The sequence below is a fragment of the Pterocles gutturalis genome, unplaced genomic scaffold (assembly GCF_000699245.1).
Source record: "Pterocles gutturalis isolate BGI_N339 unplaced genomic scaffold, ASM69924v1 scaffold26726, whole genome shotgun sequence".
Taxonomy (NCBI): domain Eukaryota; kingdom Metazoa; phylum Chordata; class Aves; order Pterocliformes; family Pteroclidae; genus Pterocles; species Pterocles gutturalis.
Window position 1 is genome coordinate 5,624 of NW_010103771.1, and position 11,833 is coordinate 17,456.

Genomic DNA, 11,833 nt, shown 5'->3' on the forward strand with positions numbered 1-11,833 from the left:
CATCCTTCTCCCCTGTTCCAGCATGGACTCTCCCCATGCTGCAGTGAATATCTCCTCTGCTGTGGAGCACCTCATCCTCTTCCTCTGACTTTGGTGTTCCCTCTGTTGTTTCTTAGTCCTTTTAGTTCCCTCCCTTCCCTATTTTGTGTTTTCTGATCTTTCTTAAAAATGTTTTTGCAGAAGTGCCCCAGACTTCACTGATGGGCTCAGCTGTGGCCTGCAGTGGGTTCGATGTGGAGCCAGCTGTGGCCAACACAGACCTCTTCTCTGACCTCCTCCCACAGAGACCACCCCTGCAGCACCCCCCACTACCAACACCTTGCCATGTACCCAATACACCAGAATATCCCTTAAAATGATCACTACTCCACTGTTTAACCAAACTCTTTCCTTCCTCTAGACTCCTTCATGGAAATAGAGCAAGCTATACTTACTATGGTAGCTGCTCAAAAAAGGGACTCTAGTACTGTAGGAGTTATAAGGAATCTGCTTGTCTTGGTTTCAACTGAGATAGAGTTGATTTCCTCCTTAGTAGCTAGAATAGCACTGTGTTTTGGATTTAGTCTGGGATTTGTTATGAGAAGAATGTTGATAACATACTGATATTTTCAGTTGTTGCTAAGACAATCAAGGACTTTTCAACTTCCCATGCTTTGCTAGTGTGCAGGTGCACAAGAAGCTGTGAGAGAGGACAGCTAGAGCAATGGACCCACAATTACTGGCTTAGCATTTGAGTTTAAAATTAGAATTGAGGCCCAAATTGGCCAATGGTGTATTCCATATCATGCAACGTTATGCCCAGTATATTACAAGGGTCTGCTGGGAAGCGCTCGTGCTCTCTCTTTCTCTCTCTCTTCTGGGATTGTGATTTTTGGGACTTTCTCTGCTCTGAGATAGTTAGCCAGGAACAGGCTGGGCCCTGGTCAGCAGGTGGTGAGCAGCTGCACCGTGTATCACTCATTTGTATATTATCATTATTATAATTATTACTTTTCATTTTATTGCGTTTCAATTATTAAGTTCTTATCTCAACGCACAAGTCTCCTTACCTTCACCCCTCCAATTCTCTCTGGGGGAGGGTGAACGGGTGGCTGTGTGGTGTTTCAGTTGCCAGCTCGGTTAAAACCACAACACTACTGGAGTCTGTTCTGGGGATGTGGGAAGGCTGTGGTGGCCTGAACAGAGGCAGTATTATACATTTTTATCAGTGGCACATACAGGTACCATCTCTGTTGCTTTACTGCACTCGGTTAGTTCCAGCAGAGCTCGCAGCCTTTCCTCACAAAACCAGATTACTCCCAAAGAGTGGAGTGAGGAATCAGAGCCTGATCATGGAAGATAACAACAGCAAAGCTCCTACTGTGCAAAGTTGAGTTACAGTTTTATTATCCATGAAATCTTTTTTTTTTTTTTCTCCTAAATCCTACCATTCCTTGTTAATGTCCGAGGAGGACTGATTTAAGTATCAGTGCAGTCTATCACGTGCATACCTTGATGTAAACAATATTACTGGAAGTAAATGATTGAGAGGTGTCTTGAGTAACTACGATTTTGGGTGACAATTCTTTCTGTCTTTTCCTCAACCTTTATATCATTTTCTTCAGATACTGAGTGGAAATCGGAAGTTGTAAACAGCAGGAACTTTGATCGGGAAATTGGACACAAAAATCCTAGGTAATTTACCACCTGGCACAGTCCCTCTAGATTCTGTCACTGTATGTGATCAAAGGTGAAAGCTGAATGACTCATCTTCATGACACAGTGAAATAGATGGAAACTGTTTGTCTTTTGGTAGTTGGGAGAACAAAAGCATAGAGAAATTAGACAGCAGTTCAAAGCTGCCTGGAGGAACCAGACTTAAGGTACCCATTAGTAATGGCTGGACATCAGGTTATATTACCTCTGGACCAAGTGGTCTCCATGTAGGAGAACTTGAATGGGTCTCTTCCTGACTTTCATTGTCTGTTAGTGCAGTCTGTTACTCATTTTCTTCTATGACAAGTACAGAGTTAGAATAGCAGGTGGCCCCTGAGCTTGTCACACCACTTGCATGCTGTTTTTTCTAAGCTAGCATATGTGAGCTCACAGGCTTATTTGTGGCTATCGCCCATATATAATTTGTTTCGTTTATCTCTCATCTGCAGCATTTTAGTTACACTGCAACATGCTGTTTGTAATGCTAAGTTTTAGCTTGCTGGTCATTCTCCCAGGCACCTGCTTGGTTCCTTGGGTTGCAGGATGCCATCTGGCAAAAAACATTGTGTGAGCAAAAAATACAGCTGGAGAGATAGTAGGACCAGGAATTCCATAAAAGTTTGAACTTTGCAAAATTCCAGAACTTTGTTTTGTTTCTATGGCCTCATCCAAATACACTGCCCTTTATTTTGAAGTACTATTTAAGGAAGAAAAGCAAAGATCTAAGTTTTTGATGATAAGTCCCAACCAGCAGGCTTGTTTAGACAAGAGACAAGGGAAAAAAGGATGCACAGAAGACATACCTGCTTTGTCTCTCCTCCCCATGCACCCTTTTTTGTTAATGAAAATTCTCCAAGCCTTCTCCAGTAGATATAAATCTCCAACTGAGAGTAAGGAACATTTGTGATTTGGTGCTATTTGCAGTACATAACTTAAAAAGTGTTGCAGCTAAGAACATTTCGTCTGAGTGTATTGATACAAACCAGGAAGACTGAGCATAACTGTGGTGGGTCCTTGCCTGGGACAGTACGGTGTATGCAGACGTGCTGAACTTTACAATTCATGCCTGGCATTAATGTGACGCTATTTTAAGTGTGTACTACGTGTCTTCTTCCTTCCGTCCATCCATCTTCTCTTTTTATGCAACTTAGACGTTTGTGAAAATAAAATCTGTTGTTTACTGCCAAGGAGATTCTAGTAGTACTACTTCTGAGAATGAAGTCAAGCAAAGGATTCCCGAGTTTGGAATTTAAGTAACTTGGCTGTGGTGTAGGAGTACCTTTATATGGCGAAGGTTTATGATTTACGTCTCTTAATTTAGCAGTAAGATCTAGCAGTTGACAGCGGAAGCTAAATAAATTTAGGCTAGAAATAAAATGCATTTATAAGAGTAGTTGAATGTTGCAGGAGTTCATCTAGGAATGTGATTAATTCATTGTCACTCAAAACTTCTACATCACCACTGAACAGCTTCCTAAGAGCTAACTCCATTTCAGCCCATTATAGGTTCAGTCCAGAAAAAAACAGTGAAATCCTGTAGTGTGAATGGAAGGGCAGGCCAGGGGATGAGACAGTCATATTTTAATGGCTCGCACACTGTGAAGTCTGGACACAGTTTCTTGATGGATTTGTCTTCCCATCATGACAGCCAATTACCTCTCTGAGTTTCTCCTGATGTTTGACACAGTACCTTTTATGTGCTGTGTGTTGCATGCTGCAAATCAAGAGTTGGGTCATCATTCTGGGACTCATCAGGGACTCTCTCTGTTCCCTAGTGCCATGGCTGTGGAGTCCTTCACTGCTGTTTCTCCTAATGTCCAGGTTGGCAGCTTTGTTCTTTCCAAGGGTAAGTATTGCTCTGGATTCGCTCTGTGTCTGCTGTTGCGTCAGCAGTGGACTTTGGTTCTTTCTGCAATGGCACTCATTTCAAGCGACAGTCAGGAAGCCAGCCAGCAAATTGGCTGTTCTAAGTTAGACACCAGCCCTGAGCTTGTTTCTTTATTCTGCTTAGGTCTTGTGGATAAAATTGATGACTTCAAGCAGTTGAGCTTATCAGACCTTGAGGACCCACATGCTGATGTTACCCGAGGAGGAGATTACTTTTACCACAGCGAGAACCCCAGGCGTCCAGAAGTAAGATGAGAAAGAGAAACCAAAGCAGTGATTACTATTATGTGAAAAAGAAAGTTGGGGCATGTCCCATTTTTATTTAAATATGTAGAAATTGGAGTGCAGACCATCGCCTAGGATGAGACCCTTAGCACAGTCCTTCAGCAAGAGGGCTTTGCTTGCAGGAAGCTTCTGATCCTGCTTACACCTTTGTCTTCCCTTTTCTTGAGTGTGCCATACTTTGAAACGGAAAGACACAGGATGGTGCTGGGAGGTGTGTTCTGCTGCTGCCTTGCGGTACTGAGTGGAGTTCAATGAAGTAGCTTGTTGTCAGCTTGTGCTGCCTGCCCTCCTCTGCCAAAAGGTGAAATGACAAGGGATGAACACAGGATCTCATTGGTGTTAATGTGCTCCTGCAGCTACATCAGAGGGGGTGTTGCAAACCAGCATTTGGGCTATCCTGTTTGGGTTGTCAGCTAGGCCTGAAAAAAGTACAGCTTGGAAATCATCCGGCATATCCTCTGGCTTGACATAAACATTCAGAAAGTGTTGATACCTCAAGGGTGTTCCCATCCAGAGTTGTCCTTCCTGTCCTTTGTAAAGAAATCTTTCTTAACTTCCAATATTCTCTTGTTTGTAGGTAGGAGACCTTCGTGTTTCGTTCTTCTACGCAGGTCTGAGCGGAGATGACCCCCATTTGGGCCCTGCTGATAAGGTGGGTCTTCAGCTGGTTCTTTATTTTGCAAACTCTGTTCCTGACTCAGTAACCAGTAAATCTTTTTCCGTTTCTTCCAAGGTGACTGTGATTGCTCGCCAGCGAGGTGATCAACTGGTTCCATATCACACCAAGTCTGGAGATGTCCTGCAGATTCTCTACCCTGGAGAGCTCTCTGTGGAGGTGAGATACCACCCGTCCTAGTGAAGGGTTAAAATTGGAGATGGTAGTGCAGAAGCAGTGGGGGAATAAGCTTTTTCACTCTCCTTCAGACCTGCTCCGGAGGAGGAGATCATCGATGTAAACAGTGGCTTTTCTCTCTTTTTTTTCTAGGACAAGGCATTACAGCCTGTTTGCCTTCCAGGTGTCTGCACGTTCTTTGTGTTGCAGCAAAATGCTTGCTTCACCCACTAGCAGTACCTAATTTGGCTATAGTTATTCGAGATCATCAATGTAAACAGTGGCTTTTGTCTCTTTTTTTCTAGGACAAGGCATTACAGCCTGTTTGCCTTCCAGGTGTCTGCACGTTCTTTGTGTTGCAGCAAAATGCTTGCTTCACCCACTAGCAGTACCTAATTTGGCTATAGTTATTCCTGATGTTTTTTTAAATATTATTTTTAAAAAGGAACTGTGGCTAATGTAACTATATATTTGGGGTTTTTTTTAAATTCTCCTATGTTGCTGCTGAACGTCCTTTGCTTTAAAGGCTGTTTCTGTGCCTTCTCATTTGGCTTTTATTTGCCCTTTGGTAGTTTCTCGCTTACACATGCAAGCACATGCTTCTGAAAAGATCGTATGTAAAACCAGTATAAATCAGGCTTTAATTAAACAAACCGTGGGAGCTATCCTCTCTTCAGCTTCTAATAACAAGAGTTTAGGCTTGTTTGAAATGTTTATTGCTATTCTGGCTGAGAAAGAACCTTCAGGCAGTGCATTATGCTCCAATAAATCCTGCATGCTCCAGCAATTTGGTGATTCATTTACTACTTTTAGTAGGTTTGTTTCCATTAATGATTGTTGCATGCCCTGCTGCAGAAATCACAGATGTCAAGAATTTACAGGAGCTCCCAAAAGCAGTTAAGAAGGCTTTTGTTTTGAGTTGAAAGTAGCGGTAGAATCGGCTCTCTGCTGTGTGCTCGGAATATTCATTAGACAGAATTTGAGTTTATTGGAAATTAACTCTCTATAAATGAATAATTTCTAGAGTACTTGTGTGTACAAGTAATCAAGTCATAAACATATTTTCCCATTAAGTGCTTTATTATCTCATAGCCTTCTTCATGTGTACGTTTTATAAAGCCAGAGGGGCACACAACCCATTTTGAAAAAACCTTACTCGGAATTCTTGCAAATAGATGCTTTGCTTTGCCTGATGAAACACACACATACCTTTTATCTTCCCTGCCTACGCTTGCTTTCTTTCCTACACCTTCAGCCATCAGTGGATGTTGTTGCCTTTTCTCTCTTCCTCCAAACATAGTGAAGTCAGATCACGCCTCCTTTATTACATTTACTTATTTTCCACAGTGATGCTGAATGTATCCGTTTGCAGCAAAAACCGTGTGCTTTCTGCCTGTGGTTATAGCGTGTTCTGTGGCGCTTGTTTAGCGATCTTAATTTACATCAATGCTGTTTCCCAATGTATCCATTTGCAGCAAAAACCGTGTGCCTGTGGTTATAGCGTGTTCTGTGGCGCTTGTTTAGCGATCTTAATTTACATCAATGCTGTTTCCCTTGTGCTGCACTTTGGAATCTATTGCAGTTTGCCGCGATATTGTGCAAAAAGACCCTGCAGAATGAGCTGTAATACATCTTCTGTGAGATAATTTGTACTCCCAAAATACTGCTGGCTCTGATTTGCTCATTGGAATCAAGAGGATCTCCAAAGAAATTGAGAAACTGGCTGCATGTAATGATGTTTGCTTTCAGGAGGTGTTTCAGAAAGAGCATGAAAGTAACACCATGAAGACCTGGGCCCTCCGTGCAGCAGGCTGGCTGGCAATGTTTGTGGGCATCAGCCTAATGACCCGAATCTTTTACACTTTGGGTAAGTTTTCTACAGAAAGGTAAAATTATTCAGGAATAGGATCATAATCTCTGGAGAGTGCTCTCTTACTCACATACGCAGTCAATTAATTGGGAGGTCAGGAGGAATCTGGTTTGAACTCAGATTGGATTTGATCTGAAAGCCGCTGTAGGCAATTGGGGGTAAACAGGGTCCCAGAACCAGGTGGTTGCTTTGTGAACATTTAAAAAAATATATATCTAAATATTTATTGCCAGTCTCAGAAGATCCCAGCTCTGTGCTTACTGAAGTCAGAAGCCAAAGCACATGTTGGGCTGGTTGTTTCAAGTGTAACTCAAGGTGCTGCAATCCAGTTACTTCTACACCCATACACAAGTGGTCCCCGACAGGTATTAACCAGTTGGACAGTAACATGTCTTTCTTGTCTGGTTATTCCACGCTACTGCGAACACACAGCAAAAAGGGGTTTTGTTTATCCTTTTAACATAGAAAAATGTTGGAATAAAAACTTCCAGAAAACCAGAACAGTCCCTCAAACTTGTATAAACTTCAGACATCAAAGCTATAACTTGCTTTGTAGCTGTGGACTTTTTTTTTTCTTATGTATTTATCCACATACCTGCTACTGCAAGATTTATTGTTGCCAGAAATGAATTTTTGTGCTAGCATATTGTATCAGTTGCACTAGACTTGTTCCACAGCTGCAAGGCTATGAGTCTACTCTGCCTCTCAAGCCTTGGACAAGGCTTCAGACTTTATTTTGGATTGCTGATCTCTTCAGACAGGAAGCATACCGTTGCCTTATATTTTTAGCTGTTGCTTAATTATCAATGCCTTGAGGATACTCTGCGGAAATGCCTTATCCAGTGCTCTTGATAAATAATTTGAGTCTGTCTTTTGATTGCGATAGTTAGTGTGCAAATCCTTGTCAACTGCTTCATCCCTCCTTTATTTTTTTCTGCAGTGGACTGGTTTCCTGTTGTCAGAGATCTGGTTAACATTGGATTAAAAGCGTTTGCCTTCTGCGTAGCCAGTTCGCTGTCGCTCCTCACCATCTCCATCGGCTGGCTCTTCTACCGCCCTCTCTGGGCTTTGCTGATCGGGTTGCTCTCAGTAGTTCCAATTGTGGTTGCGAAATCTCGTGTTCCACCAAAGAAGCAGCAGTGAGAAGAAGGTGGCTGGGTTTTGTGCTGAATCCTGGTTAGAAACGTCTCAAGTGCATTTCTGTCCCGGTTACGGCAGCACGCTTACAGCACGTCCCAGTTCAGCGCTGTGCACCAGGAGCTGGGAGGGGGCTTGAATGTGGTTGTCGATACACGTTACCCATGAAAAATATGACTAGGGGATGCTGTTTGTAGGAAGCCAATGACATTGACTTTGGGGAAAAAAGCATTTTGGGATGTCTGTGTTCATTACAAGTCAGTGAACAAGCAGATTTCTATCTCTTACCACCTGCTGATTCCCCCTGGTTTGAGAACTGGCGAGTCCGCGCTGGCGGCTGGGGCACCTTGTGTGTCATGGAGAAAGTACCAGCTCTGTCCTGCGGGCCATGTTCAGTGTCCCACGGGTGTGTGCCCGTCTGAGAAACCCTCCCTCGGCTGCCTGTGCTGCATGCACGGCCCAGTATCGTGTCCCCTTCTTTGGCTGATGCATTTGGAAGTCTGTGTGTTCAAAGGAAAACCACAACTTAGCCGAATTCTACACAATACTTCTGTAATATGTGTGCTTTTGGGCTGAGGATTTTCAAAGTAACTTGAAATGATGAGTGGCCAGGTTAGCAGAGCTCTGAGGTGGGGTGGCTTTGTCAGAAGCATTGATTTCCCCCAGCTTCTTAAAAGTCTCTGAAGTTATTCTTGGTTAAGCACCCAAAACGGTAGCGTGGACTACACCACTGTATAAGTACGTCACAAATTTAACTTCGAATTGCATTTATTTAAGAGGACACTCAGAAGTCACTAACCTTTAAAAATAAAACCTGCTGCCTTGAAACACAATTAACTTTTGTAACTGAATGTATATTCTTCAAAATATTTGGGGTTTTTTTGCTGCGTATACTCTTTCTTGAATTTCTCTTAGGAAGGACAATGAGCATAGTCCATGAAGCTAAATAATGGAAACATTTTTGTGTGATGAGATTCCACAGACTCTAGTAGCCTGTATGTTAAGCTCTGTATCATGGTAGAGGAATACCTTCGTGTAGTGTTGTGGCGGCTCATGGTTATGTATTTCTGCTGTCACCAGTACCTGAGATCAGAGACTGTCTTGTACTGTTCAGCCTCTCCACCAAGCTACAGCCTGGCTTCCAGCTGTGCCCTCCCAACACTACAGTGGTTTTCTTTTTCTTTCTGTAATTCTATATAATTCTGTATAAAAATAATGTCTTTGTATGAAATCCAGGTATGACCTTCAGGAGAAATGTGTTCCCTGTACCAAAGCAATCCAGCTTGAACATATATTGAAGCAAGTGTTTGCTCCAAATGGTACTGGAAGTTATAAATTTGATTTGAGTTATAAATTGTAAATGTGTTGAAGTAGTAGTTACTTTATTGTCTTAATTCTTTTCATTCTCCTGGTATTTGAATGTTGTGGGTTCAGGGTGGTGGCTGGGTTCTGCTGGTAAGAGCAGCAGTGATAGTGACAGGTTACGGGAGGCGCAGGCGGTCCCACGCACCCAGCTGGCACGCCTGAGCCACGCTGCGCCGCCTTCTGCTGCTCGCTCACACCAGCTGTTGCTCCATCAGTTAAGAATTGCCCTCCACTGGGGAGGAAAACCAGCGCTGGATTGCTGTTCTGACAATGATGCAGCAAACTCACCAGCATTTTACTGGATCAGAAATGAAGATAGAATTTTCTACAGAAGTGCTGAGCTTTTGTGTATCTAATAAAATACAATTTTCAAAAGGCTGCTCTGTACGCTTTTTTTTTTAATTATTGCACATGTCACATCCAGGAAGTGTCCAGAAACACAGAGGATTTGTTTGTAGCTTCCAAGTGCACTAGTTTCCTGTTGTTGGTTGAGATAAATGTGCAGTTGGGTTTTGTTTAGCCTGCGAATATTTCCCCATTTTGGGAAGCAAGATCCGAGTAAGCGCACAGCTGCTGTCTCGTGTACATGCTGGTGTGACGAAGGCTGGTTCCAGCCTCCTGGGGCTTTACTCCCCATTACTGACTACGTCAGCAATAGCAACTTCCTCACCTCTCTAGGATTATTTGAAAGTATGATGCGTCAACCTGACTGGATACAGCCTCTTGTATTTTTAAAGAGACTGAGGGTTTACCCAGGTATTCAACAGCTTAAAATACTTTTGTCTTACATACTGGTGTGTGCACAGGAATGACAGAAAATACAGTAAGGCTCCTTTGACAGAGCTTCATGTTTCCCAGGCCAGCCAAGGCTCGCTTTCATTCCATGTACACAAAGTTTCTATAGAAACCACTGAAGGAGTATTTCTCTTCCTTCCTTACCAACCTCTGCCAGAACAAGTACCTGATCTGTCACTCAGCTTCCTCCTGCTTTGCTCTCCCTTAAAGAATATTTACTTTCATCTTTTGCATGCTCGGGTCAGGACAGCTTGTTCCCTACGGAGCTGAGGAGCAGGATCCACCCTCTGAAGCAGTTATTGTCTCTTTGCCTGCCAACTATAAATATCCACCAGTCTCATCGCATTGTGCAGAGTGTCCCGAGGTCGGAAGTACGGAGTCGCTTGGGCACAGCTGGTACCAGCTCCCATTTTGACAAGATGAAAAATGAACCAACAGCAGGAGCTGGACGCAGGCCCTTGCGTTCCACGTGCTCATCCCCGGGTGTATCCTGTGTAGCGGCACGATGACTAACGCAGAAGGAACTTTGTGCCCGCTGCACTTTTACCAGTTCAGGCAAGATTAGAATTTTTCTTGAAGCCTTATATCTGCTTCATATCTGCTCCCCAAGACTTCAACTTAGGTTGCTCTTTTTTTCATTTATTTAGAATTTGGTAGCAAAACTTAATGCTAAGGGTCTTCATGCTGAGTTTTAAAACAATTCACAAGCAAGCAGCTCTGGGATGTTCTGGGACCCAATTTGTGGCTTCTGGACCCACTATGGTGTGCTCTTATCCTTGTGAGAGTCCTGCCCAGGAAACAGCTGCTTACAGAAGAAGGAGCTGGACACAGGGGAGGTGTAACAGACATTTCTCTTTTCCATACTTTATTTTGTTCTACAAATACAGTACAAAAATAGAGATTTTTCTGACCATAATTAAATGTAAGCTACTCTCTTCCATTTCAATCTTCCCTCTGTCAGCATGTCCACCAGTGACAGACAATAACTGTAGTCACCTCTATTTTTTAAGAGATGGTGTCAGTGTAATTTAGTGATAAAGATACCGCAAAAGACAGATCAGCATTTCTATCACAAAAGTGCAGGAAAAGCTTGTGGTGATTTAACATTCCTCTCTTAACAGTTTTTAAATGCTTAGATACTGGATAACATTTACAAGAGCTCTCCGGTTTCTGTGAATTTCATTTCTGACAGTGACACGTTGACAGTTTTACCTGCTTTGCTCCAGAACATATCCATGTGGTCTTGATAAAGCAGAAGTGAAACAAAATATGTATATATTCTAATTACTTAAGATATATTTAAGTTTGAAATGAGGACAGAGCTTCTCCCTTCTCATGCACAAGATTTCTGAAAGCAAAGGAAGATTGCAGGCTGAAAAGCCAAAAATGAGGTTTTGCCAAAGGCAGGTATTCTTTAGAAAGTAAATTTTTAGATTCCTCCAAATCTTGATTGCGTGTTCCTCTACACCTTAGAGGAAGTATTTCCCCTTCTGTGATGATGAGATGGTGAGACCAGAACTCCCCCTCAGCACTGATGTGGAAAAGGTATGAATCCAAGAGGGTATCAGCGGTCCCTTGGCCAGCTCACAGCAGCCGCCTGCTTTAGTTTTGGGAAAGCAGGAAAAAACAGAAAGAGGAAAAATGGGAAGAGACAGCGCTAGTGAAAGGAATCCCTCAGAAAACAGAACTATTAGCGCTGAGGGATACAAAAGAGAGGGGAAAAAACCCAACAGCACAAAGTGATCTTCTCGGAAGGTACACCTGCACATCTGCTTTAAGCCCAAGGATGAGAGGATGAACCCAATTACCTGCGACAGCGAAAGAAACTCTTGATACTGAGTTGGGTTGGTCCCTGATAGCTCAGAAACACGAGTGCACAGGAAGACTGAGTCCTTAACTGGCAAAGGATACTTTTGTTGTAACTATTGTTCTTGCGTCTGGAAGTGGCAAAGACACATTTGTTCTGA

At 42.9% G+C, this 11,833-nt stretch overlaps 1 protein-coding gene across 1 annotated transcript in view; it reads left to right on the plus strand.

Annotated features, from left to right (window-relative positions):
- TMEM43 (transmembrane protein 43) overlaps positions 1-7,712 on the plus strand; it is a gene marked incomplete at its 5' end in the record, with an annotated part of 12,723 nt that extends 5,011 nt beyond the window's left edge. The window contains 7 exons of the mRNA XM_010086831.1: positions 1,605-1,674; positions 3,471-3,541; positions 3,707-3,828; positions 4,445-4,519; positions 4,601-4,702; positions 6,449-6,566; positions 7,510-7,712. Of these exons, the coding sequence (XP_010085133.1) occupies positions 1,605-1,674; positions 3,471-3,541; positions 3,707-3,828; positions 4,445-4,519; positions 4,601-4,702; positions 6,449-6,566; positions 7,510-7,712 (761 nt within the window). The remainder of the gene's footprint in view (positions 1-1,604; positions 1,675-3,470; positions 3,542-3,706; positions 3,829-4,444; positions 4,520-4,600; positions 4,703-6,448; positions 6,567-7,509) is intronic.
- Between the last annotated feature and the right edge of the window lie 4,121 nt (positions 7,713-11,833).